This window comes from Acomys minous (genome assembly GCF_964271855.1).
Source record: "Acomys minous genome assembly, chromosome: 19".
NCBI classification, from domain to species: Eukaryota; Metazoa; Chordata; class Mammalia; order Rodentia; family Muridae; genus Acomys; species Acomys minous.
The window spans coordinates 30,239,389-30,266,922 of NC_140499.1; the positions used below are offsets into that span (position 1 = coordinate 30,239,389).

The 27,534-nt window shown below is 43.0% G+C and overlaps 2 protein-coding genes across 2 annotated transcripts in view; one reads left to right on the forward strand and one right to left on the reverse strand.

Annotated features, from left to right (window-relative positions):
- WWTR1 (WW domain containing transcription regulator 1) overlaps positions 1 to 27,534 on the forward strand; it is a 123,640-nt gene that overhangs the window by 58,779 nt on the left and 37,327 nt on the right. The window contains exon 3 of the mRNA XM_084768515.1: positions 12,663 to 12,799. Within this exon, the coding sequence (XP_084624641.1) occupies positions 12,663 to 12,799 (137 nt within the window). The remainder of the gene's footprint in view (positions 1 to 12,662; positions 12,800 to 27,534) is intronic.
- TM4SF4 (transmembrane 4 L six family member 4) overlaps positions 1 to 27,534 on the reverse strand; it is a 124,144-nt gene that overhangs the window by 28,722 nt on the left and 67,888 nt on the right. The gene's annotated exons all lie outside the window — the stretch shown is intronic.

The window sequence follows — 27,534 nt, forward strand, 5'->3', positions numbered from 1 at the left end:
GTCATGAGACTAAATTTAAACTGGTATTTGTAGTGAGTATATAATTAATATGGAAGTAAGGGTGAGAAGTGAGCAACCAGAGTAGGTTTCCTCCTTTAATAAGAGAAAAAAGAAAAAGTTAGATGGGAAAAGAGGAAAACACAGTGAAACATGCTTCCTGTATTCTCTTTTATAAGGGCAATAGAAGGGGCCGGGGAGTTTTTTTTGTTTGTTTGTTTTTTTGGTTTTGTTTTCATTAAGAGTGGTTGCTGTCCTGTGCACAGCACTGGGGGTGGAGGTGGGGGGAGGCAGAGGTAGGTGGAACTCTGGTCTACAAAGCGAGTCCAGGACAGCCAAGGCTGCACAGAGAAACCTTGTCTTGAAAAAATACCAAACCAAACCAAACCAAACCAAACCAAACCAAACCAAACCAAACCAGAGAGTCCTTGCTGCTCTTTCAGGGGACCTGAGTTTAGTTCTCAGCACCCACATTAATCCCAGGGGATCCAGTGCCCTCTTCTGGTAGGCACCAGGCATGTGCATGGTGCACAGACACGTACAGGCGAAACACCAATGCACAGAAACATTTTTTTAAATTAAAGATATTTTTAGTTCTAACTTTTCTAGATAAAGTATGTGCTCCTCCTTCTTGGATCAGGCAGATGACAGTAATAGCAGTCCCACACAGCTGGCAGGCTCAAGGATGACAGGTGCCGGACGTGATGCCAGATTGTCCTGAGGCGTATAGACAGTGCATAAAACGGTAGTCCTTGCCTGATCTACCGGAGCACGGGGCTGCTCTTGTGGCTACCGACACCTCCATCAGATTTCCCTTCTCACTCAAGCAGTTGCCATAGGCAGCTGCAAGATAGTGGGTATAGAGTTTTCCTGCTTCTCTTAATCCTTTATTTGTACTAGTCTTCTGGCTTTTGTGACTCTGATTCCATACACCTTTAGGCTGAGTGCTACTGGAAGGGTTACAGTGTTGCGTTTCCAGCCCAAAGTTAAGCCACCAGCTGGACCGATAACCTTACTCTCTGTGGAGAGATTTCTTTTTTCTCTTTCTTTTTCCTTCTTCAAGGCAGGGTTTCTCTGTGTAGCCTTGGCTGTCCTGGATTTACTTTGTAGACTAGGCTGGCCGCGAACTCACAGCGAGCCACCTGTCTCTGCCTCCCAAGTGCTGGGATTAAAGGCGTGCGCCACCACTAGGGGTGCTAGGAATCCAACCTGAGTCCTAACCTACTGAGCCACCTCTCCAGCCCCAAGCTTTGCTTTGTTTTTAGTTGTGTGTGTGTGTGTGTGTGTGTGTGTGTGCGCGCGCGCGCGCATGTGCGTGTGCGTGCGTGTACACACATGAGTGCAGGTGCCTCCATGGGGTGAGTTGGGTTGGGGCAATGAGAAATAGTCAGCAGTAACAGTGTGTTCTTTAAACAGTTAAGCCATTTCTCTAGCCCCATAGCTGTGAAATTATTCTTGTGAGGTTGGGATTAGATAGTAAAAATTCCGATGTGGAACATACATCTTTGAAGATGGCAGTGGATGCTGTCCAGGGGGAGGAAGGGAAGAGTAGTGGCTCCCCCCACCCCCACCCCCCAATTTAGAAAAACAATGCTTTAATGAAGAAAAGTCAAAGAGGTCTAAAAGCTTGCTTCCTCCTCATTCATATGTATCCCATTATCCAAAATGGGATTATGTTTTCTCAGCAATAGATCATGGACATCCTTCCATTAAAAATATATAGTTCTCTTGTCATTTATAATAGCTGTTCAGGTTTTCATTGCCTGGACTATACCATAATGTATTTACCCATTGTACCAACATACATTTAACGCAGGAGTAAGCCTGCAGTGTCTATCTTTTTAGATACATTTTGCATACTTTGTGTACCCACAACACCACTTCTGGTGGCAGATTCTCCAGCAGACCACGAGCTTATCCTATAATTTAAGTCAGTTTTGAGGGCATGTAGCCCAGTGTTAGGTCACTTGCTTAGCATGCATGAAGAAACCTTGTATTTTGTGTTTAGCATCACAAACTACGTCTTCTTTTTCTCCTCCTTTTCTTCCTTCTTTTCAGTTAAAAACATCAATTTACAGCAGTAGAGACACAAGTGCTTACAATGTCAATGTTTTATCTTATTTATAGCCACTCCTTCCCTCCCTCCTTCCCCCTTTCTCCCTTCCTTTTCCCCCCTCTTTCTTTTTTATTTTTAAAAAATTAATTAATTTATTTATTCACTCTATATCCTGGTGCATCACAGCCTTCTAAGCAAACAAACTCCTAGCACTATCTTATTAGAAACTGTCCCATCTTACAGGATAAGGGCTGTGTCCCCAAGACTATCCCCCCTCTCTCCAGATGTTGATGGAAAATGCTAGGCTTTTCCTTTTGTTGCTCACTAGCTGTCAATCATGCTTCTTGTGAGCCCCTCCTGGGGATTGACTATTTTTGTTTGGTTTATGTAGATGTGATAAAACTCACTCTGTAGGCCAGCCTGGTAGCAGTGCTTTCAAGATATGCATAGGCAAGAATTTTGCCAAGCAGGCCTCTTGCAGCATAGGGTCTAGACCTAGGGATCAAGAGATGGGCCTCTGCGAGAGTACAATGCTTTCCTTTAGCAAAAGAAACTTAAAAGAGCAAACAGCCAATAGGATGGGAGAATAAAAATTACAATCTATATGCCTCAGATAGTGGGCTAATAGCCAAAATTTACAAAGAACTGCAAAGGTAAACACATACCAGTCAACACATATGCTAATGAATGACTTTTGAAACAGGATCTCTCTATGTGTAGTCCTGGCTGTTCAGCAAGCACCTGGGGATTCCTGCAGATACCCACCCTGTGCTAATAAGATGTCTTGGTGTCTTGGCTTTCAACCAATGGCCATTTAACTGTACCTGGAAATTCTTCCTTACCCACAGGATAATTAAGTAGTACTTTTCTCTCTTATGATAGGGCTGTTTTTACATGTGTGTTAACTATCCCTGGCACTACTAGTCCCAGGGAATCAAACTCTAACCCTTGAAACCCCTCCCACTGCCCAAGGATTATAATCTCGCTGATTCATGAAAATAAAGGCTTGCCGTCTCATTCTATTCCTCCACCACGAGCCTCTGAGACTCATTTATTCTGGGGATGGCAGCTGCTGAAGCCCACCCCATCGCATCAAGCTGGGTGCTGATTGGCTGCTGGCAAAGCACTCACTGGGCCTGCCCACACCCTGTGCCGTCCTTAGCATGGCAGCTGACAAAGGGCTGTAACACTTTTGGTATTATGACAGGCTTTTGGAACTCCCAAGTTTCCACTGCTGTCTGATACCAGGAATCTCATTTTAAAAGAGCTGACTGTAAAACTCATTCCTACCCCCACCCCCACCCCCCACCCCCTGAGACTAGGAGCCTTGCCTAGTACACAGACCTCGCCCCGAATGCTCTAAGCTCCTCCAGAGAGAAATGGGACCTCCAGAAGCTGAACCCAGGCTACTGTCTGACTTGGAAAGACAAGACTATGTAACATTACTGGCCTCAGGGAAATGCAAATTAAAGCTGCTTTTGAGATACCATTTTTACCTTACTCAAAATCTGACACAAGGCTAGAGAGATGACCCAGCTGTGAAGAGCACTTTTTTACTCTTGCAGAGGGCCTGTGTTCTGGTCCAAGCATGAAGCCCTAGGTTTGGCCCCTGGCACTGCTGAAGGACAGAAAACTTCATGATACTTTTAAGATCCCTGGTCGTATGATCTCTACCTCAGAAATGTAGTATCGCCATTTTAGTGCTTTGGCATTGGTCTTTGACCCTTCTAGTTACTTCTTACAAAATGGGCTTGTGGCTGTGGAAAGCACTTTGAGTCTGCCTTCTGACTCTGGGGCTCATGCCAGCCTTTTTGTTGTTGTCTTATGCCTTGAGAACATGAACAGAAAGTGGGTCAGACAGCCAGAGCCTGTGGCTCATCTTCCTAGAATTAGAGGAGAAAAGAAACCGAAGCTAACACAAAGGGCCCAGATCTCCCCACATGAGTAGATGAGCAGCTTACTAACAGAAAAGAAGTTGAGGTTTCACAATCATAATTGGTACAGATGTCAGTCCAGAGGGCAGATGCTGATGCTTCCGGGTTCCTGAGTCTCTAAACAGCTTGCTCTTTGTATATGGATAGTACAGGAAAGGAGGTGATTTGTTAAGGAAGAGGGTACAGAGGAGGTAGAGGTCTGTCTCTGCTGTGGCCTGCTTCCGGGAGGGCAGGAAGGGAGGGAAGGGGCAGGGAGCTCCTCTGAGGTCATTAGTATACTCCTAGGATCCTCTTGACTCCTGTAATATAACTTGAGCTTTGCAGAGCATGCTCCCTTGGTCGAATGAAGCTCAGGTAGGCTAAGGGCAGCCAGTCTTTCGCTTGCTGTCTTGCCAGTCTTAATCTCTAGGACATTAATTCTCCATTAATTTCTGTTCTGCCTGGAAATAGCTTTGCCCTCATTTTCTGGCCAAGCGGCATTTACTTCATTTGGCCCAATTAGAAGGGAGAAAAAGAATAGCCGTAGCCCAACTTGGAGACATTTGATCTTTGGAGCCGTTTGGGAGCAACCAAGCTTTGGGTCAATGAATGTCCCACTTAAGAACAACTGGAAAAACAGCACAGAGAAACATGTGTCAGACACAGAGAGCCTGGAAAAACAGTTTTCAAAGTGTTTAAGCATCGATCCTAGCTCAGTGGCTATAAAACGACCTGAGCTGCTTTCCAGATGTAGGCAGAATGGCTGCTGTATCAAACAAGAAGCTTTGAGACAGAATGCCAGGCGCTGGGCCATTTATAATTTAAAACAATAGCTCTTCGCCCGCTATGATCACTTAATTTCACTTCTCCCACATCCCCACCCTTGGCTTACCAATCTTTTGAGGGTCCACAAACTGTAGGCACATAGCGTCTAAATATTTAAATGGTATGAATTCAACACTCCATGCCTAAGAGACCTCAGCATATGTATTTGTTGTGTAGAATAGCTTCATCTAATGCTAAGCCATAGAAACCATACATGTCCTAACCCTGGGAAGAGATGGCTGCATTGAACTGTCTGAAAGATAACATGGCTGTGCACTAAGCCTTAGCAGCCTGTGCACTGAAAGAATTTTCTGTGGTAATTTCCACTCTACATGTGCAAAACTTTATTTTGGGGCCATGGGGGCGGGGCTACAGAGCTCATTGCTGTGTGTGTTTTACCTCCAACCTCCAAACTGGTTCTTCTGTTGAGTCCCTCCCTATAGACAACATATAGCCCCCACTGTAAATGTTCATTGAATAAAGGAAGGGATGAAAACATCCCATTTCCTAAATGCACCTCATCATGTCTCCACTTTTCCTCTTCATTCCATGTTTTTGTCTTTGAGAAAATAAATAACAGACTAAAAATACATATTTTGTAATTGTCATCTGGGAACAAGAAAATGGAGTGAAGCAAACTTCCACATTCTAGTTGAGTCCCAACAGTAGCGCCTAACAGTGCTTTGTGCATCTTTTAATGGCATTATTATTAATCCCAACATGAGAGGAGAAGGAAAATACTGGGGTGTTTCTATTGAAGTTGTTTATGTAGCCAGTCTTTGTCCATGGGCTTCTAGGCTTGAGTCAAACAGATGAAAACACCCAGGCCTTTTCTTTTTGTCCTCTTAGGAATTAGGAAAAGGGAGGTCAAGCAAGAATTTGGCTCTACTTGCAGAGTCAAAGTCAGATTTGCTTGTCCTGAGTGATATTGGGGAGCTAGAGCAGGTGATGGTCTGTCTCTAGTCTATGGCCTAACCCCTCACTCTCCAAAGATAGGGCCATGACACTGCTACAAAGACATTGCTGGCCTGGGTTGATGAGCCATTTCCCAAAGTGCTTTTGTCCGAGAAATGGTACATTCATAGTGTTTCTTTCTTTCCTGTCTGTCCTTGAGCACAAAACAGTGGTGAGCAAACCCTTTTAGGAACCACAGATACTGTGAAGTTGGCCCTCACTGTGGCCGGTGGACACACTTCTGCTTTGCCTGAGTAGGCTCAGTGGGAACAGAAAGAAGGAAAGGTCAAGTGGTGCTCAGGAGAAAAGATGTGAGGTAGACAGACCACCACAGCTGGCCCCAGTGCAAGGCCTGTGCACACTGACGCTGCTAACTTAAACAGCTGGCTCTGGGCAAGGCTAGGATGGAAGTCAAGGATTAGAGCCACGGTGGCTACAAACACAGTCCCTTCCATTCATTTAGAATTCCAGAAAACCCTGACATTTTTGAGGTGGGGAGTAAATAGTAGAGACTGGACGCATGCACCAGTAGTAATTACCAGAGGAGATGCTTCTGTTTTGAAATCATCTTTTACTAGAAGATTTTCAAACATCCCCCTGTTTGCATGTGAGCTGGCACCCCTGTGGCATATTCTGCAGTGATCTCTGTATATGAGCTGCTGCCGTGAAAATTGGGCTGGAACCTTTGAGCCACAAATTCCCTGTGGTTTCAAGGGGGGAACACTCGAATATCTGTTGTATGAAGAGTCACCTTTCTTGTATGCCACAAGTGTTATTGTTTTTTATTTTATTTTATTTAAATAGCCTTGGGATTTACACGTTGGCTGTTCTGATAATGGGTATGTCAGCTGTGCACATTTGTTGCCCAACTCTTGTCTCCATGTGTCTTGTATTCTGGGTTAGCAAGGATGGTGTCATATAGGATTAGGCAGACCAGAAGAAGAATTATAACCAGTTATGGTTAATGAAATCTGCTCTGGGACAAAGACTCAACTGGAGGGAAAGCAAGATGAGCCGAGAAGGGAGATTGGTTACTTTAGAGATACGGCACGACATAAGCTGTGCATCTGTTCATCCTGTGGGGTAGTCATGCTTTATTTCTGATTGTCAGTGTATTTCACCTCAAAAGCAAGCTTACTGCATTAGCTACCTCACCTATAGGGATCAGGTTACTGGTTTACACATGAGCCGTGATCTGAGCACCCATGTACTGGTGGCTCCTGCTGTGGGCTCCCATTGTCATCTACTTCTATGACACTCTGGTTTTAGGTGACATTAAAAGGAAAAAAGTGTGTGCTCAGGCCTGGGAGAATCAGTAAAATGATCATGGCCCGACCTTTTTTTTTTTTTTTTTCTTATGGTTTAAGACAAAGCCTTTGGTGTCTGTTAGAAGACTTAAGTGTCATAGGCCACAAGACAAAAAAACAGCAGTACTGGAGAAATGCTAGAACTCAGCCAAAGATATGGAATGCCATGCTGTTTCCCAACTCTTGAAATTTAAGTAAGAATGCTTTTTTAGAATGTTGAACTGGATTAGAATATGGGTAAAGTTTGTCTCGGAAAAGTAAACGAGCTGTTGCAGATTTGTGTTCTGACTAGAAGAGTAGTCAAACGTCAGAGTTTGGACAAGCCTCTCTCTCTGCTACAGGATTAAACACTGGCGTAGAATTTGTTGTCTGCTTATAAGTGGGTCAGATTTACTTGGCAAACCCTATCTGAGAACTTAGAGAAATAAGGAGGAGTCAGGGAGGAGGTTAAAGGGGAACTTTATCAAAATAATACTATGATTGACTTTTGATGCTCAGTTTGCCTTCCAGTTCCCACCTCATTGCTAACAGTTCCTTTTATGTATCTTACCAGGTTGTGGTGGGTAAAGAGGCAGGGGGAAGGCCCTTTGAGTCCTGCTGATGGTGGAGAGAGACTCTGGCTCTGACCATAATATGAAGGCCTGGTGTGTTATGAAGACAGAGGGGCAAAGGGATAGGGCGGTGAAAAGACAAGGGCACTTGTAATCATTCTCATTTTTATATCTTTATATGCTTCCAGTAATATACAAACTGTATTATACATTATTTCTCTACATCAAGAAGTCTTTGTTGTGTGACTTCCTTCCATGAGGCCATGCCTCGTCCAAAGGACATAGCAGTGCTTGGGAGAAAACCCAGAGGTAGTGACAGTCCCCCAGGCTGATGGGTGGGGCCAGGTACGAAGTGACCCGAGGCTAAGGGTGCTTCCTCTCTTTATTTACAGTTCATCTTTGCCCCACCGAGTTTATCTCTTAATTAAAAGGGCTTTGTATTAATCCCTGGGGAAAGAAGATTTGACGCATCGGGGTTTCCAGTAGCCCTCCTTTCCAGTCAAGGGTCTTCTCAGAGGCCTGCTGGCCAAGCCCAGGTTCTTGGAGCTGCTGCTCTTGGTGACCAGCTAGTTCTGGAGCAAACTCCTGCTGGGGCCGGAAGCCTATACTAATCTGGCCAGGCAAGGAAGGAGAAAGGCCACTCCTTCATATTTATCATGAGTGCCTTTCCCAACACAAGCTGCTGCAGGCCCCTCATGGGAAACCTTTGTAGGGATTTTGTTTTAAGTTTTTTGACTGTCAAGAAAAGTTTTCCTTCCTCTTAGGAACTGCTATGCTTTGTAAACACCAGGAGGCCAAGTAATCCATTCCATTTATGCTTTTTTTTTTTTTTTGGACTGCATGAAAATAAGCAGGGAACTTAATTGTTTGTTTATTGTCTTGTTTTGTTTGCTTGAGACAAGGATTCTCTAAATAGCCTTGGCTGACCTTGAATTTAGAGAGATCAGCTTGACCCTGATCAGGCTGGAGTGCTGGGATCAAAAGCATGGGCTACCACGCCCAGCTCCAAGGGAGGCTATCAAGACCAAAGTCTCTGCCCGTGTGCTATGAGCATTTCTAAATTTCTGTAACCATCACCCACCCGACTCCCGCCCCACCTTAAAGCTTTTCAAGATATGAAGACAGGGGTTTTCTGTGTTAGCCTTGGCTGTCCTGGACTTTGTAGACCAGGCTGGCCTCGAACTCAATAGCAATCCACCTGCCTCTGCCTCCTGGAGTGCTGAGATTACAGGCACGTGCCACCACACCTGGCTCTCTCTCATCCCTATTTTTAAAATATCTTTATATTGATTATGCGCTTAAAAGAACTTATATACTTTTGGGAAAGACATGACTACTCCCCAGATTAAGAGGCATGAAGGACGAGGCTGGGGGGGGGGGCATCATGAAAGGGTTAAAGCAACTGATGTGGAGCATGACTGACTTATTTCTTGCAGTTTATCTTTAGTAACTTGTGTCAGGTAACCTACATATGGGTGCATTAATTTTCCTTTGGTCCTTTTTTTTTTGTGTGTGTGCCTTCATGAGTATTTCAGCCTTGGCCTCTTAGGAAAACAATCTAGTCACTATTAAAAACCTGTAACGCATAAAACCATTCATATAGGAAAAACACAAAACAAAACCAAACCAACCAAACAAAACCTCACAAGTGACCCCATTATTTGCATATATCACCATACATGATTAACTTTCTCCCCCCCCTTTTATGTTTGAAAATATAATAGCAAGTATTTGTAGAATATTTAAAACAGGAAAATGGAATACAGGAATATATAGATGTGTTGATGTTGCTTTTCACAAGACATTATACTTTTTAAATAGAAGGTCTTTTCTTAAAGTAGGGCCCAGCGAGGGCATGAAGTCCGGAAGGAGGTGGGAGTAGTAGAGAAGTGGGATTAATCTAGTGAACGCTCACTCTTGGCAAACAGCATGGTCACACTGAGAAACAGGAGGCAGGAAGTGACTCAGTCATATTAATAGAGGCTGCTGAGATGAGACAGTGGAGTGAAAAAGTGAATAGCATCTTTTGGGTTTGGGATCTGGGTGAGGGTAGCCAAAGCTGAAAGCTCTAAATCACTTAAAGAATAGGAGAAATTAGTTTTCAAATCTTTTGTTTTGTTTGTTTGCTTGCTTGTTTGTTTGTTTGTTTTTGGAGATAGGATCTCTCTGTGTTAACTTTGGCTGTCCTGGAGTCACTCTATAGACCAGGCTGGCTCCTCTTCCATGTTTCCCACGCAAGTAAGGCTCCTGAGTCTTGGAGAAGACAGTGAGTGGCATAATTAGCAGATCTGGGAATAAAACTACTCAAATAAATTTAAAAAAAAAATGATGGTTGTAGATTTGGAAGTGTGGGCTGCAGAGGCTACCAGGACACTGTGCTAGTTTCATGACCTCAAGTCTTTGGGTGAGCCCTTTATCTTTGGGGTCAGGCCTATCAGGATGAGGCGGGAGTGTCCACATACAAGGCTGTCTGTGGGATGGAATGGAGGCTGGGTAGCACTGTGGACGCTCTTTAGGCAAGTTAGCCTTAGCTACCACTTCATATGCCAGGTTTGTGCATGGGGCCTTCTGTGTCCTACCACACGGATAAGCCATCACTGGTTTGTCTAGAAGTGGGGATAGTGGGGCTCAGTATTTGGGAAATGTAGCATTCCAGTTGCTCTGACAATCCTTCAACTTCACGCTTACATGTCTGATGACAGCAGTGACCCATGGCTGCCAACGAATCCAGTATATTCGCTTATCTCACTATCTGGGGTAGACTGGGGTTCTTAGGATGATTCTCAGATAGCATCAGTATTCATGATGCTGGCATTTTAGAACAGTTCACAGAGAAGGATTTATGGTACCAGAACAGAAAATATTTTGGACAAGTCTACCTTGGAACTGTGGGGGGAGAGCGGATGGGGTAGGGGGAGGAACGCACATTTGTGGCATGAGAGCATGTGGTAGTGAGGTGTTCTAAGTTTTTTGTTTTTTAAAGATTTGTTTATTTATTAAGTATTCAGTGTTTTGCCTGTATGTATACCTGCGTGCCAAAAGAGAGCACCAGATCTCATTATAGATGGTTGTGAGCCACCATGTGGTTGCTGGGAATTGAACTCAGGACCTTTGGAAGAGCCGGCAGTGCTCTTAACCACTGAGCCATCTCTTCAGCCTCTTGCCTTAAGTTTCTGACTGTTTTATTTTGTTGTGGACTGGCTCTGGTTGTTTGCTGCTGGGTGGGCCAATTTAGCCACATTCCAGGGATTCCCCTCTCTCTACCTCCTGTCTTGCCTCTAGAGCATGTGATTATAGATGGAGACTGCCATGGCCAGCTTTGCAGGGGTTGTGGAGCTTTGAGGTCCCGTGTGTGTGTGTGTGTGTGTGTGTGTGTGTGTGTGTGTGTGTGTGTGTGTGTGTGTCCACTTTGCCAAAGGGAATTTAGTCCTGTCTTGACATTTAGTTCAGATTTGTCAGTAATTTTGTTCATTTCTGTCAGTTGCTTCCTTACTCTGAAGGCTTGTGACAAAGAACCCTGGGGCCAAGTTTCCTCATGTCCAAAGGCTGCCTAAAAGATTTTGTTCACGTTTTAAAACAGAATTAGGCTGTCAACAAACAGAAGACATAACAAACGATACTGTCTTTCTTTGGTTTTGTTTTGTTTTAATGATTAATGAAATGATTCTCATCTCTTTAATTTAATCTTTTTAATCTTTTGCTTTTTACAACATAACTTTTTTTGAGGCAGTGTTTCTCTGTGTAGCCTTGGCTGTCCTGGCCTTGCTTTGTAGACCAAGCTGGCCTCGAACTCACAAAGATCCGCCGGCCTCTGCTTCCCTGAGTGCTGAACATAACCCTTCTTTATTATTCTAGTTCACTGCTGACTTTTTTTTTTTTTTTTTTAAGATTGAGATGACTGCTGAGTTTGACATTCAGTAAGCAAACTTAAGCCTGACCTTCGCCCTCTCTTCCCATGCCCAGCACAGAGGCACACTTGCACTTAGCCCTTGGTTTATGTTTATTCATTTTTTAAAAATTATATTCAATTTGAAGCTCTTAAAACAACATCTATGTCTTTGCTGTAGGCAATGGAAGGGTTATCCATGGTAACACATCCTAGTCTTGGAAGAAGCATTTAACTGGGGTGACTGGGGGGGCAGCGGGGGTGGGGTGGGGCGGGATGGGAGGCAGGACAAAATGAAATTGAAAGAAAGAAGAGAGAAAAGGAAGAGGAAGAGGAAAACCAAACTAAATGCAACTTTACAGAAAGGAAACTTTTAAACCTAGCATAAACCCAGAGAGATAGCTATTATAGTTTCCTATACTAAAAATAAGAAAACCTTTGTTATTCAAAATTCAGCTGTGGTTAAAAGAAAGAGCAGTAACATTCCTTTTGATACTCCGGAAACGTCTAAATAGGGTTTGGCAGGAAAGGCAAACCTAGTTCTAAGATGAGAACAAAGGGATAATATTTCAGTTTTAAATATCGTAGTTTACTGTCTTTAATGGATATAGAAGATCTCTGGTACCATATAAAGCAAAGCCGGGGTCCTGCATGAATTTACTCCACTTGAAACCATGCCCATCTACCCAGATCCATGCACTAAGGGTTGAGCTTGGTGGAGTGGGTCAGGTCTGTGAGAGAAAGAGGATGCAGGTAGTCCAAAAGAGACTTGATAGGCTGGGGTCAGCTGGTAGGTGAGAAGGGCTCCCCTTTTCTGAGGACCAGAGAGGAGTGGGGGTGAGAGGAAGAGGGAGGGAGGGTATGGGACCAGCTTTTGGAGGGCTGCTTTCCGGTGGCATTTGTGAATGGGGAATTGGGAGGGGGCAGGGAAGCCGTTAAGGTGCTGATGTGTGTAAACTCCTTGGGTTAAAGTCTCTGCAGTCCTTGCTGTGGCTCTACCAGAATGCAGGGCCAAATGCGCTAGGGAAGTCACTGGGTAAAACCATAAGCAATCTGTCAGCCACTTGTAAGCTGACCCAAGGGGAAGAACCGTATCACCGAGATAATGTTGCTGGTGATGTTGATGACAATCCTGATGGTTAAACAAGCAATTAATTGTTTTCCTTCCTTTAGTCACATAGAAAAAATCACCACCTGGCAAGACCCTAGGAAGGTGATGAATCAGCCCCTGAATCATGTGAACCTCCACCCTGCCATCACTTCCACATCGGTGCCACAGAGGGCCATGGCAGTGTCCCAGCCGAATCTTGGTAAGCCCCAACCTTTGTTTGCGAGCCGAAGGAGGAGGCTGAAGGAAAATAAGGACATGACTACTCCTAGTTGTGGTTGAGGAGAAGGGTTTTATTATAGATGTGATGGGGAGAGTTCAGCCAGAGGCATCTGGAAGGATCCAGACTGACCCTGGCCACGAGAGAAGCTGGGGGTGGGGGGAGGAGTGGGGGCAAAGCTCAGCCCCTCCCTGGCAGGAGAGGGTTAAGATGGGGGAGGGGTGTTGTGAGAATTGCTAGGAGGAGCCACAGGTGCTGAGTGAGGCTTGTCCCAGATCTTTCGGGCCTGACAGAGGCTGCCCAATGGTTTTCAGGATCAGAGTCAGCTCTACTTGCCTTACGTCTCTTCATGTCCTGGACCAGTTTCTCCTCTCTCTGTTGCTTCCCTGGCCTCCTTTTCTTGATGTTTTGCCACATAATTTGTGACACTGGTCATGGATTCCAGTATAGTTCTGACTTTATTTATTTTAACTTAATGAGTGCTCTGTCTATATGTATACCTGCGTGTTAGAAGAGGGCATCAAGATCCCGGTATAGATGTGGGCCACCATGTGGTTGCTGGGTATTGAACTCAGGACCTCTGGAAGAACAGCGGGTGCTTTTAACCTCTGAGCCATCTCTCCAGCCCCCGACTTTATTTATTTTTTAAAAAATTCCTTAATTAAAAAAAAAAAGTTGCCGGGTGTGGTGGCGCATGCCTTTAATCCCAGCACTCGGGAGGCAGAGGCAGGTGGATTGCTGTGAGTTCGAGGCCAGCCTGGTCTACAAAGCGAGTCCAGGACAACCAAGGCTACACAGAGAAACCCTGTCTCAAAAAACCAAAAAAAAAAAAAAAAAAAAAAAAAAAAAAAAAAAATCTTGGCCTCATGTCCTTCTTTCCAAGGAAGGCATATACCGCCTTCCAGTAATTTGGTTCCTGAGGACCACGTGTGTGAGCCTGCCAGCAGGCCAGGTGCTTGGCTGCCTCGTCTCTTATACCCACAACGCCATCCGGTAGCAGGACTCTGCGCTGAGTAGTTGAGGAAACTTTCTGAGCCTCATAGCTGGTAGACAGCAGAGCCAGAGTTTGAAGCTCAGCTGTTCTGGCTGTAATTAATATCAGGTGCTCACGACACAGTACGAAGGTGGCTTCTTCCCATATACTCAGTATTCACAATGTTTCAGGTTTTTTTCCAGTTTCAGTGGTTTTTTAGAATCGAGAGCATTTTTTTGCTCCCAGACTTTACTTTAAAAGCACCCAGACAGTGCTCATTGGAGATGAGTGGAGCTGTATAAACACTCTGCAGAGACAGGAGAGGTTGGCTTTTTTTTTTTTTTTTTTGGTGGTATCACGCCCCTCCATCCTCCTGAAGGGGGTGAAACAAGAGGTCTGGTTAAAGCTTTTTCATACAAGATGCTACTGTTTTCTGATGATGTTTCTGACTTCTAATAAGATAATCCAGATGATGCTTTACCCACCAAACAGTTAATTTTAGGAAGTAAAAGGAATCTCTCCCTGGATCGTCAGAAAGAAAGTGGATAAAAATGGAAGCGTTGTTCTTGGGCTCTTTTCTCATCCTGTGCTTTGCCAAAGCGAGTGTGAGCTTAAGTAGGCTTGAGCCTTTTAGGAACTCTGTAACCGCTGGTCTAGAGCCAGCAGACATGCATTACATCCGCAAAGTAGCTGGCCTAGACAGCAAATAAAGGAAGGTGGCCCTAGTCCTGCCTGCTGCCAGTAGTTAGAAACCAAAACTTCCCATGAGTTCCGAGTCAATGAAGTGCATGAGAAGTAGGTGTTGGGACAATATAGAAATGCCACATTAGATGGCAGCAGGTTACTTCCTTCATTAAACTTTTATTTGTGTGTGTGTGTGTGTGTGTGTGTGTGTGTGTGTGTGTGTGTGTTTCTGGGTATCAAGCTCAGGGTCTTCACACACACACACACACACACACAGAGAGAGAGAGAGAGAGAGAGAGAGAGAGAGAGAGAGAGAGAGAGAGAGAGAGAGAGATGCATACATGCACATCAGGGAAATATTCAGAAGCTTCCTCCACTTGCTATTTCCTCAGACCTTCAGTGTGCTTCCTAGAGCCATACAGTGTTTCCAGTCATGTGTGTATGGATGTATGTATGGATGTGTGTGTCTGTGTTTATACAAACACTCAAATATTATACCCATTGTTCTGCCTCTTTTAGAAAACCTTCTATATCCATATATAAGTCTGCCTCTTTTGGACAAATTGCTTGGTAGCCCAGCATATTAATGTTATAGTTAATATAGCTAGCTCCCACCTGATGGGTATTTAGATTATTGCTCTGCTCCTGATAGACTGAATGTGAAGTCAGTATGCTTGGCTATAGTATGCTTGACTATGCTCTTTTATGAAATTTCTCTTAATATTAAAGATATTACAAGCCATGTTGATTAAGGTAAAAGTACTTGCTTCCAAGCCTGCTGGCCTGAGATTGCTCCTCAGAACCCAGAACCCACATAATGGATTATATACAGAATAACTCACTAATTGTGTGTGTGTGTGTGTGTGTGTGTGTAAGAAATGGCATAATTAAAAGAATTTGAATAAAAATCTGACAATGAAGACACATATGGGTCAGTCAGTGTACCATTTATATTAGCAGAATTTATCCACAGGAACTGTAATCTAAATAGTCTGAAATCTATTTACCTTTAGCTGAAGACAACTTTTTAAAAAAAAAAGATTTATTTATTATGTATACAGTGTTCTGCTTCTGTGTATGCCTGCCCGCCAGAAAGAGGGCATCAGATCTCATTATGGATGGTTGGGAGCTACCATGTGGTTGCTGGGAATTGACCTCAGGACCTCTGGAAGAGCATCCAGCGCTCTTAACCTCTGAGCCATCTTTCTAGCCCTGTATAAAACTCTTTACTTTGCAGATTTTTAGTTAAGCTAGGGTAGTGTTTTTCATTTGTTTGTCTGTTTCTTAATTCTTTATGACATTAGGGTTTGAACCCTGAGTCCTTTTTTGTTTTTGTTTTTTGCCTTTGGTGACAGGGTTTCTCTGTGTAGCCTTGGCTGCTGTAGAGCAGACTGGCCTCACAGAGATCCACCTGCCCCTGTCGCCCTGAGTGCTGGGATTACAGACGTGTCACTGCGCCTGGCTTGAGCCATGAGTTTTGCATAGGATTGGCAAGTACTTAATCCTGATCCACTTCTTCTTCTTCTTCTTCTTCTTCTTCTTCTTCTTCTTCTTCTTCTTCTTCTTCTTCTTCTTCTTCTTCTTCTTCTTCTTCTTCTTCTTCTTCTCCTTCTTTTAAATTTAAATATGATCTTATGTATAAGGATATTTTTCCTGAATCTGTTTACATGGGCCATGTGTGTGCCTGGTACCCATGGAGACCTCAAGAGGCATCAGAAGCTCTGTAACTGGAGTTAGATAGTAGTGAGCTGCAGTGTGGATGCTGGGAATTGAACCCTGGTCCTCTGAAAGAGCAGACAATGTCTTATCTACTGAGCAGTCCATCTGTTGTCCATATCACCCCTCCCCCACCCAATTTTTTAAAAAAATATTTATTTACTAAATGTATGTGAGTGCTCTATTTGTATGACCATCTGCATGCCAGAAGAGGTGATTAGATCACAGTATAGATGGTTGTTAGCCACTGTGTGGTTGCCGGGAATTGAACTTGGGACCTATGGAAGAGCAGACAGTGCTCTTAACCAATGGGCTATCTCTCCAGCCTTCCCCCACCCCCATTTTATAAACAAACAAACAAAAAAAATTTGAAGCAAGGCTTAGATTGTCCCGGTTGGCCATGACCTTGCTTTCCTCCTGACCAAGACTGCTGAGTAGCTGGGATTAAGGACCTGGCCCACTGGGCCTAGCTGGTAAGGTTCTTCAAACATACATTGTGTTTGTGTCATCCTCTGCCCCCACAACAGTATTTGAGTATATGTCCACTGTAAAGAGTGCTGCTAGTCTAGAAAGAACAGCAGATGCACCGGATGTGGTGCATACCTGTAATCCCAGCCTCGGTGAGGCAGAGGCAGGTGGAACTCTGTGAGTTCAAGGCCATCCTGGTCTACAAAGCGAGTCCAGGACAGCATCCTGTACGCAATGCTGTGGAACTCCAAAGGGCAGCAGATTTATAGCTACTGTTTGATCCCAGATTTACATCATTTACTCAGGACTTTAAGACACAGCAGTACCTGTGGCTCACAGTTTTTATTATGCATTAAAAGGAAGGACATACCCTCTTTCTCCTCCATAATTGACAAGTTTACAACTCCGGTACTTGGCAGTGGGATGGAGCTGGTGGGTGAATTTAACTGATAGCCCCCTTAGTGGGAGGTTGTTTAGGTCTATGTGAAACCTATATCAGAATATAGACACTAGCATTACTCTCAGAGAATAGAATTAGCACCTTTTAAAGGCCAATCCTAAGTATTTACAGACCTGTACTATAGTCAGCAATATAGCTAAAAATATCAGAAACAAATCTCCTTTTATTTTTCTGTATTGGTGTAGAATTAGAATAGTAGTTGATACATAATGTGACATATAATACACTAAAATACACATCTTTTCTTCTTAAAATAAACTTTTGATGTGTTTGCCTGCGTGCATGTATGCACATCATGTGCATATATGGTATCTTTGTGTTGTAGAAAGGATATTTAAGAAAGGACTCTAGAGGGTTTCTCTACCCCAGCTAGTTCTCAAATAATTGAGAGGGAGACCTTTTAGATTAATAAAAGCTTTAATGCACCATAACAGGGCAGACAGCAACCCTATAAGCTATTTTGCTATTTCCCAGTTACACACCCCAAATTACCTGCCACAATTGTTCCTGCCTGGACTGCTTCTGTTCCATCAGGCCAGCCCTCATGGTGGCTCTTGCTCCATACTGCCCATGGTGATGACTTCTTTGGCTCTGGCTTCCTCTCAGGCTTCTCCCATTTGACCCCAAGCCTGGGAACATAAGCCCCGCCTACTTATCTTTTGCCAGCCTATAGACTGTCAGCTACTTTATTTAACCAGTCAGAGAATATGGTTGAGCCAAGTTTACAGAACATCACTTGGTATATGTGAGAATACACTGGTCTGGGCAGCAACCAGATCTTGGGGACCAGTAACTAGCACTAGAATACATAGCACCAGACCAACCTCAACACTCTGGAGGCCAGAAGAGGTTGTCAGAGCTCATAGAATTGATCGAGGCAGTTATAAGCTGCCATGTAAGTGCTGGAAACAAACCTTGGTCTTCTGCAGGAGCAGTAAGTACTCTGTCTGTCTGTAGCTCGAGATCCAGAGTGTTCCAATGTTTCTGGCCTCCTTTGGTGCCTGCCCTCATTGGCACATGTCTGCACCCATGCCCACACACATACACATAACTTTAGTAATAATTTTGAAAAGTACAAATAAAGAGGAATTAAATCTCTATAGCTGCGGTGTTTGTAGTGTGGCTTATTTCTTAATTTTCTATTCCACTGGTCTCCAATTCTGGTTTTGTACGTGTGCCTTACAGTTTTTGTTACTGTGTTCTATAATATAAGTTGAGATCAAGTGTTGTGATAGTGCAGCGTTGCTCTCTCTGTTTTGGGTTGCATTGGCTATCCAGAGTCCTTTCTGCTTCTCATGTTGTTCTAGGGCTGTGAATTCAGTTGAAATCTTGATGAGGGCTCATTACATCCTACAGGTCACTGAAAAAAAAAATACAGCTACTTTTATAATGTGTAATTATGTTTGTTCACAAAGATTGAAATTCTTCCCCTCATTTTCAATTTTTTAAAAATGTTTTTGTTTGTTTGTTTTAGTTTTTCAAGACAAGGTTTCTCTGTGTAGCCTTGGCTATCCTAGTCTCTTGTTTTGTAGACCAGGCTGGCCTTAAACTCACAGCAGTCCTCCTGCCTCTGCCTCCCTGAGTGCTGGCATTAAAGGTGTGTACTACCAACCAGGTTTTTTTTTTTAAATGTTTTAAAGTTTTCATTATAGAGGTCTTTCACCCTTTTGGTGAAGTTAACACCTCCTAGGATGTTAATTTTAAGCAGTTTATTATTAACTTTGCAAGTTTATTTTTGGTGTATGTAAAGGCCACTGGCTTTTGTATATTGATTATATATTCTGCTACTTTAATGAAAGTGTATATTAAGAATTTTCTGGCCAGGTGGTGGTGGTACGCATCTTTAATCCAAGGACTCAGCAGGCAGAGGCAGGCTAGTCTGGGTTCAAGGCCAGCCTTGTCTACAGAGTGAATTTCAGGATAGCCAGGGATACACAGAGGTAAAGGGGAATGGGAGGCAGAGTTCTGGCTGATTTTTCTTTTCTTTTCTTTCGGGTTTTTTTTTTTTTTTTCCTTTTTCGAGACAGGGTTTCTCTGTGTATCCTTAACTGTCATGAACCAGGCTGGCCTTGAACACAGAGATCTGCTTATCTCTACCTCTTGACGGCTGGGATTAAAGGCGAGTGCCACCACACCTCTCTTCTTTAGAATCTGTTAAATATGGGATTAATACTTTGTTAGTGTCTTTTACTATTTGTATCTATTTTCTTTCTTCCTCTTGTCTTCCTGTAAGTAAGTCTTCAAACACTGTCTTCAGCAGGTGAGGAGAGAGCAGCATCTCCCACCCCTTAGTTGTTGTGTATGTGTATGTGTGTGTGTGTGTGTGTGTGTGTGTGTGTGTGTGTGTGTGTGTGTTTTGTTTTTTGTTTTTGTTTTTTCAAGACAGGATTTCTTTATGTATCCCTGGCTATCCTGAACTCACTTTGTAGAACAGGCTGGCCTCAAACTAACAGAGATCCAACTCTCTCTGCCTCCCCAAGTGATGGGATTACAGCCATGCCCCACGTTACCCACTCTTTGTCTTATTTTTGGTTTTAAAGAAATGTCAGTTTTGTGCCATTTCTTATAATGTCGACAGTAAGCTTCTATAAGGCTTCTCAAGAAGGATGTTGAACTTGAAAAAGGTCTTTCTTTTTTTTTTTTCATCCACAGAGAAGTTTATATAATTTCTGTCCTCAAGTCTGTTTGTGTATATTGCATTTATTTGCATATGTGGAGCAAACTTTGTGTGGTTTAGGATGGAACCCATGTGGTCATGTCCTAGAACAACCTGGCTCTTCCTCCTTCTCCTCTTTGTTTGTTTAGTGTTTGAGACAGGGGTTCCTTTATAGTCCCGACTAACCCGGAACTCACATACAGCAGGCTGGCCTGTACCCCAGCCTTCCTCCTTACTGTGTCTCCCGGTGCTAGGAGGAGTGCTGGGATTAACGGTGTGTACCACCACACTTCTTGTTTTGTGTTTTGAGACTGGGCCAGGTCGATCCCCAGCTCAGTTTGTAGCAAGGACGACCTTGAATTTATCTTTCTGTGTAGGCCTCCTGAGTATTAAGTTACAGGCCTGTGTGTAGGCACCCGGCTCCTGAAACACTTCTTAATATCGAGTGAGTTCCAAGGGTTTTGGATGGATTCCTAATGTTTACCTTGTAGATGTAATGCTTCAGTTGTGAGAGGGGAAGCCTATTGCTTATCTTCTTATATTGGGATTAGAAGCTTTGTAAGAGCAGGCGACTCTGTAGTTGACGGGGTGACAGTATGCTTAGACTCCCTGTATTTTCTGTCACGAAATAGTCTCTGAAGGGGAAATTTGCGAAAACCTATTTTCTTTTACTTTAATTCAAAGAATCATTCCCAGAATGGTATAATTTTCAATTTCAATTTTAGTTTTCATATTTTCCACATTGGTTTCCATTGAAGGTTTTATTCAATTTCATATTGTCTGGGAAGATTGCTGGCCTTTACGTCTGAGTTAGCAGACATTCCCAGCAGACAGGGGAAAGGTTGGAGGACTTTACATAGTAAATAAGACAGATGACAAGGTGAGAGCCCTGTAAGTGCTGTTGTTTGGAACTGTCAGTCTGTTAAGGAAACTCACTTGTGAGCAACACAGGGAAGGCAGAAAATTACTATACATTGAAAGTTAATATTCCCCCTATAACAGAAATCAGATGAAATTTCATGTCTGATGTAGTCTGTTGACTTCAATTATTATTAATATCCAGTTAGTGTTTTTTTTTTTTTAAAGCAGTTGTGTATAGCCTGTGACACATACCTGTAACTCTAGCAACTGGGAGGCAGATTTCAAGTTCAAGGCCAGCTTTGTTTAAACAGTGAATGCCAGGCCAGTTAGGGCTATGCAGAGAGACTGTCTGTCTCTCTGTCTCTCTGTCTCTCTGTCTGTCTGTCTCTCTCTCTCTCTCTCTCTCTCTCTCTCTCTCTCTCTCTCTCTCTCTCTCACTCACTCACACACACACACACAAAGAAATGTGGGCCAAAAGAAAAGATTGCTTACATTAAGTAGTGTTATATAGAACAATGGTCTTGGGGAAAAAATGGAGCCCGCCACCAAATGCACTCTTCCGCCAAGGTATAGTGTCCTGTGAGGTGGTCCTGGCGGGGGCTGGTTTGTATAGTGGGTAATATGAGGTCACAACTGAGCTTCTTGTGTTACTTTTAATTTAACTCCTGACCCTGTAAATTGGTCCTCGTGATTGGATCATCATGATGGAGCTGCCTCGGCGCTTGCTGAACAGGAAGTTCACAAGGAAGTGCATTGTTATAACTGTTCTTGTGAGCTGAAGGATTAGACTTTCCTGGTCTCCCTGCACCCTCAGAGGAAGAACCGTTCGTTGCTGTGTTCTATTGTTCTTCCCTCAGGAGTCCCCAGCCCAATATACAATTTGGTTTTGGTTTTGTTTTGAGACAGGATATACATATCTATCCAAGGCTGGCCTGGGAACTTGCTGTGTAGCCCTGCTGGCTTCAGATTATAAGAATTTACCACCATGCTGGTTGCCAGCTGGTTATGGCAACTTTTGTCAACTGGGCACTTTTGCTAATAAATTGTGCTTTTACCTTTTAATTTTCCCAAGAAAGAAGCCCCAGCGTAGTCAGATCATGGACAGGGGGGACGTTTTGGGATAGCATTCACACTGAGTCCCAGCTGAGCAAAGTTCTTCCTTCTCATGTGACGTTTCTCAGACATGAATACTAAAATCATCCAACAACAGAAAAGTATTTCCTCTTCCTCCCCCTCCCCCTCTCTTCCTCCTCTCCTCCTCCTCCTCTTCCTCCTCCTCCTCATCTTCTTTCTTTTAACAAAGAGAAAGTGACATGCCATCCTTTTGTGCCAATCCCAGCAGTCCTGAGGCACTGAGATGTAGGGTTGACCTGGGACTTCTGCCGTTCTTGGTGCTTGGAAGGCAGTCTCAGCCAGGCATGGGACCCCAGTAAGATGAATAAATGTACACGCACTGTCCTCTAGTAGCAACGGTGCTTCCTTGAGAACAAGGGGGACACTTGGCTCTGAAGATTTGTTGTAACAGCTACCTCAAAGGAGGCGAGGAGTCACCCCAGGCCACACAACCTCAGAGTCAAGAACTTGTTTGCCACAAGTAGAGCCTTCCTGACTTTACCTGCATTTCATTCGGGGCCTTTCCCCCCTCAATACCCTGTCTCACCATAAACAGCTCAAAGTACCAAGTAGTTTTCTTTTTTTAAAAATAACAGATCCCAAACTTTTCACTCAAAAAAAAGAGACTCGGTGAGAAAATACAGAGAAATAACACAAAATCCAAAATCCTAACTATAAAGGAATTTAATATTTTAATAATACATAGTCAATAAGTTGATATACTGAATAAATTTGCTCTTCAAATAATAAATTGGGAGTTTTGAAAAGAATTTGATACTTTAAATCCTATCTGTCACTTGCCTTCTTTGGGAACATCCCTCTGTAAAGTTAGAGCCTTACCTTCTCCCCATCCCCCTAACCCTGCCCCAGTAATTCTGGGATGGCTGTCTTTCAGGGACTTGCTCCAAATTGTTAAGTGTTGAATGACTCTTGGACATTGCTCTCTGATTTCAGCTTTGGGTCCTTGGTGATGTGTCTCTGCTTGTGTGTGATCATCACACACACACCCCCCCCCATCAGCCCCCCCAGATACTGCTCCTCCCCCAGACTGGGGTATCAGCTGATTGATTGATTTCTTTCTTTCTTTCTTTTTTTTTTTCTAGAAGTCTAAATTTATTCCTTGGGTGTTTTGCAGTTGGTGGTGGTCAGGGACAGCTGTTCTTCCATGCTTTGTCTGAACAGTTTTTCATGATGAAGTAAGCAAAATAATACCATATGAGGGCCCTGGAAAACAAAAGCCTTGGTTGGTACTGAAGAGAGAAAACTCACTCTTCCTAATTAAGGAGGGGGGGGGGAAGGCAACAGCAACAAAAATAAGGTTTTAAATATATTTTTTGGCAATGAGATTCAAGAAGACCTGGCCTCCGTGAAATAATTATTCTTTGTTCTCTATGGCTCATGCTGTTCAACGATAACAAAGAGAATAAAAAGCTACTGTCATTTTGCTACCCTCTATTTCCTTATATATTTGTTTTATTTCGTCCAGTAGGACACACACATACATTTTTTTTGGTGTGTGTTGGGAAATACTCTACTTTTTTGTCATCAAAAATTTAATATATTATAAATATATTTAAGTTTTAGGAGTTTCCTTCTTCTGTGTAGTACTGTGACATGCTGTTGGTAAGACTGAATTACTCTGTAAACAATTCACATACCCTGCTTTGTTAAACAATTCCTTATGTTGCTACTTAGCTGCTTGTTTAATGCTGTACAGTGCATCCTAGAGCCATGTAATATTTATGTAGAGGGTTATTTTGCTAAAGTAGAATTCTTAAGGATATATATATATATATGTGCATTTATACCTTTAGTAATTGTTACTTAACTTCTTTCCTAAAAGGAACTTTTTCCTAATTCAGTAAAAGTTTTCATTTCCCATATGTTGGCCAGTAAGTTTGTTATCAAATTTTCCCCCCACACAATTTTTAAAAAATTATTTTATTTTAGACTTACTTTATTTTACATGTATGCGTGTTTTGCCATATAGGTTTGGTGAATAACAAACTGTATTTTAAGTTATAAATGGACATGGGCATGCTTTTCTAGTTTATAAATCATTGTATTATATTTATGGCTTCATGACGATCCTTGTGTGAATTATTTAACTATCGAGGCCATTATTGTTCCCATGAATTAATTAATTTGTTTTGTTTTGCATTTTTCCTTTTTGCAGTTGTGGAGATTGCACTCAGGGTTAGGCAAGCACTCTACCGCCCAGCCAGATCTTAGCCCATTTATTGATTTCTTGAGGCGGGGTTTCACTGTGTGACCTCATCTGACCCCAAATTCTTCATTCTTCTATCCCAGTCTCCCTAGTAGATGGAATTAAAGTTTTTCGCTACCCTGACTAGTTTTTTTTTAAAAATAATTTCTTTAACCAATCTCCTGTTGATAGGCATAAAGGCTTATTCTATTTTTTAATAAATGTTGTTGTAATACATATTTAAACTCATCATTGTGCCTCCCTTTACTTCTCTTTTTCTTTTTCTTGTTTCTTTGGATGTTTGGGAGTAAAGATCTAAAAATTTTATTTAACATATAGCTTTGTGATGGTTTGCGTACATGATAAATTAAAGAGCATCGTCTATAGAGGGATTGGTGAAGAGGGATTTTTGGAGCGTTCCATTCCCCTTTGCTCTCTCTCTGATCTGTTTTATTTTATATGCATGTGAGTGCTCTGCTTGCCTCTTATGTCTTGTCCCCCACGGAGGTCAGAAGAGGGCAGTGGACCCCCTGGAACTGGAGATACGGATAATCATGAGGTGCCGTGTCAGTACTAGACTCTGTAAGAACAAATGATCTCTTCTACAGAGCCATCCCTCTAGGCCCTGGGATGTTGGTCTTTTAATAAAATAGTTTTCAGTAGGGGTGGAATTATGTCTCCGTGCGCCTAGCTTCGTTTCCGTCTGGCTCTGTGTCTCAACCTGTGTATCCAGATGCTTTACACCTATCTACCCACCCGCCTCCTTCCCACGTGTCCATATGCTTCCTGCCTGTGTGCCCGTGTGCTTCCTACTTGTGCACCTACATGCCTTCTACCCATGTATCCAGATGTTTTCTAACCCTGTAGCCAGATGTTTTCTGCTAAGCCGTAAATGGAAAGCACAGTGGGAGTTATTTTGCTTCCCAGCAATACATCATGCGTCTCATTCCATATTATTTTTGTCCTTTCCCTTTCCAGTATTATATTTCTCAGACAGCGGTGAAGAGTGAGTTGCGAGTTTTGCATTTTGCCAAGACTTAAATATTTGCAGAGCTGGAAAGAATAAAGTTGGAAAAGAAAGAAGAAAAAAAAAAAGGAGGGAGAGAGGGAAAAAAAAAAGAGAGGCAAACATGGCTGACTTAGTCTAGTCCTGGGCTAGTTTCATTTAGCTGTTTCCAACATCATACTCAGAGCATCAGGAAAAGCGGTTTTGTTTTTTTTGTTTTGTTTTGTTTTTTTCAGTTTGTCCACCATTGTCAGTGCCTGAACTAACTAGAGCTGTGGCTTCTTCCTCTGTGTCACTGGATCTTTTTTTCCACCTTTACAAAACACTGCAGCTCCATTCTAAAGGCCCCTGGATACCATTCTCACATTGAGTACTAGTTACTGTATTTCTGTTGCTGCTGCCTGGGCCAGCAGAACTGGGGGATGCTCCCACGAGGTCTTTCTTCTTAGACACCCCTCCCCCCACCCCCACCCCCATCACACAGTCTATGCTCCTGCTCTGTCTGTAGCCAGTCTTCTCTTAAACGTACAATATTTTCTCTTACAATTGGAGGAAATCTCAAGGCCTACATTTATCTGAATAACAAAATGGCTCAGCCTAAGAAGTTCCTTCTCCACATGTTGACAGCCGCTGGCTTCTTCTCCATCTTTCACGTGGCACTTTGTGGTATTTGTCACGGGCCACATTAGCACAGTGTTACAGTTCTGAACTTGGAAAAGTTACTATTGAAAACTCTTGGTGCTCCAGGTTCCACCTAAGAATTTTCTTAGTAACCACTTTCCAGGAGATTGTTCATGAAAGGCTCGATAGTTGTGAATTCTGTATCTTGCCATAATAGGGTGTTTGTTTTATTTAAGTTACAGTTGGGAGCTGGGAGGAACAGGAAATATAAGGTATGAGTGTGTAGCCCATTTCATAACCAGCATTCTGTCCTTCCTTGCAAACTCAAGTCAATTAACAAAACTATTGTTTATTGAGTGTTTCCTCAAAGCCCAGGAATGTACTGAAAACAGTGGCCTAAGAGCAAAAACCATTTCTCTGGACCCTCTCAGGCAAAAGTTGTTAGTCTCTGCAGTCTGGACTACGGCCACATAGGTTTGATTTAGGGGGAAAAATCTTAATTGATTTGATACAACCTTACGTTTCAGAAAAGTTTCAAGTTCAGTACAAGGAACTGCTGTATTTATCCTTTGTCACATATACCTTTGGCTGTTGGTGATTTGCTTGGTTTGCTTATCTGTTTATATAGGCATCCTTTTCTTTTCTTTTCCCCTTCTTTTATATTTTTTTTTCTCTCTCTCTGTCTCTGTTTCTCTTTCTGTCTCTCTCTGTCTCTCTCTCTGTCTCTCTCTCTGTCTCTCTGTCTCTGTCTCTGTCTCTGTCTCTCTCTCTCTCACACACACACACACACACACCTGACTATCCTTAAACTAGTAGCTATCTCAGCCTCCCTAGTTCCCAGGGCCTGGAACATTCTACTGTTATGCTACCACTTTGGTAAACACCCCCGAGCCCTTTCCTCAATTATTGAAGGTGAAACTGGAGACATCCTGATATCTGGACCCCTAACTATTTGTAGCACTTCACACTGTGCTTTGTGAGCACAGAACAGGCACCAGAATCACAAGGTCCAGCCCTGGCACAGCCCTGGATTTATCATGAAGTCCGTGTGAGTTTTGGTTTCTGTTAGGCACGTGTGTTGCATTTAGGCTGCTCCCCTGCCTCTTTCCCCTTCTTTTCTTTCCAGGGTGCTAGGATCAAACCAGGGCCTGAGCCATTCTATGCAAATGTCTTACCATTGAGCTATGTCCCCAGCCTTGCCTTGAATTCTTTTAACCTGAAGCGAGTCCCCAATTCTCGGTTTTTTTTTTTACTTATCTGGTGGAATATATTAAAGTTGAGATTTGTCTCATGCTTTCTATGACTTAGATGTTTGGTTAGATTGTTTGGCAGGAAGCAGTAAGAATGCTTTATCATCACATCATCTTAAGAGGCACACAATGTAGATTCCTCATAAGGCCTGCCCGGGGATGTTAACTTTGATCATTTTGGTTGAAAGAACTGGGGGTGGAGGCAGAGTTGCCTGGTCACTGGCTGCTATAATATTCACTACAGAGAATGAGCTATGAAGAGAAGCGGTTCCCTCCTCAGTCAATGAGGTGTGCTCAAAGTCATGGAGACTCTCTTAGGATGAATGATCATCAAATGATAATTTCCAGCCTGGCTCAGTTAAGCCTCTAGGGAATTATTTACCTGATATAAATTACACGACAAGCAATACATTTGTGTAGCTATCTACATAATTTTAATATTTTTGAAATTTAATTTTAATTTATGTGTGTGGGTGTGAGGGTACCAGATCTCGGAGTTACAGACAGGTGTGAGCTGCCATGTGGGTGCTGGGAATTGAACCCGGGTCCTTTCAAAGAGCAGGCAGTGCTCTTAATCACTGAGCCATCTCTCCAGGCCAATCTACATAATTTTAATTGCAGTCTATTATTGAATTCTGGAATATTGCTTGAGTTTGCTTACATTTTCCTGCCCTGTTTTTACAAGTGGCTTCAGTTACCATCC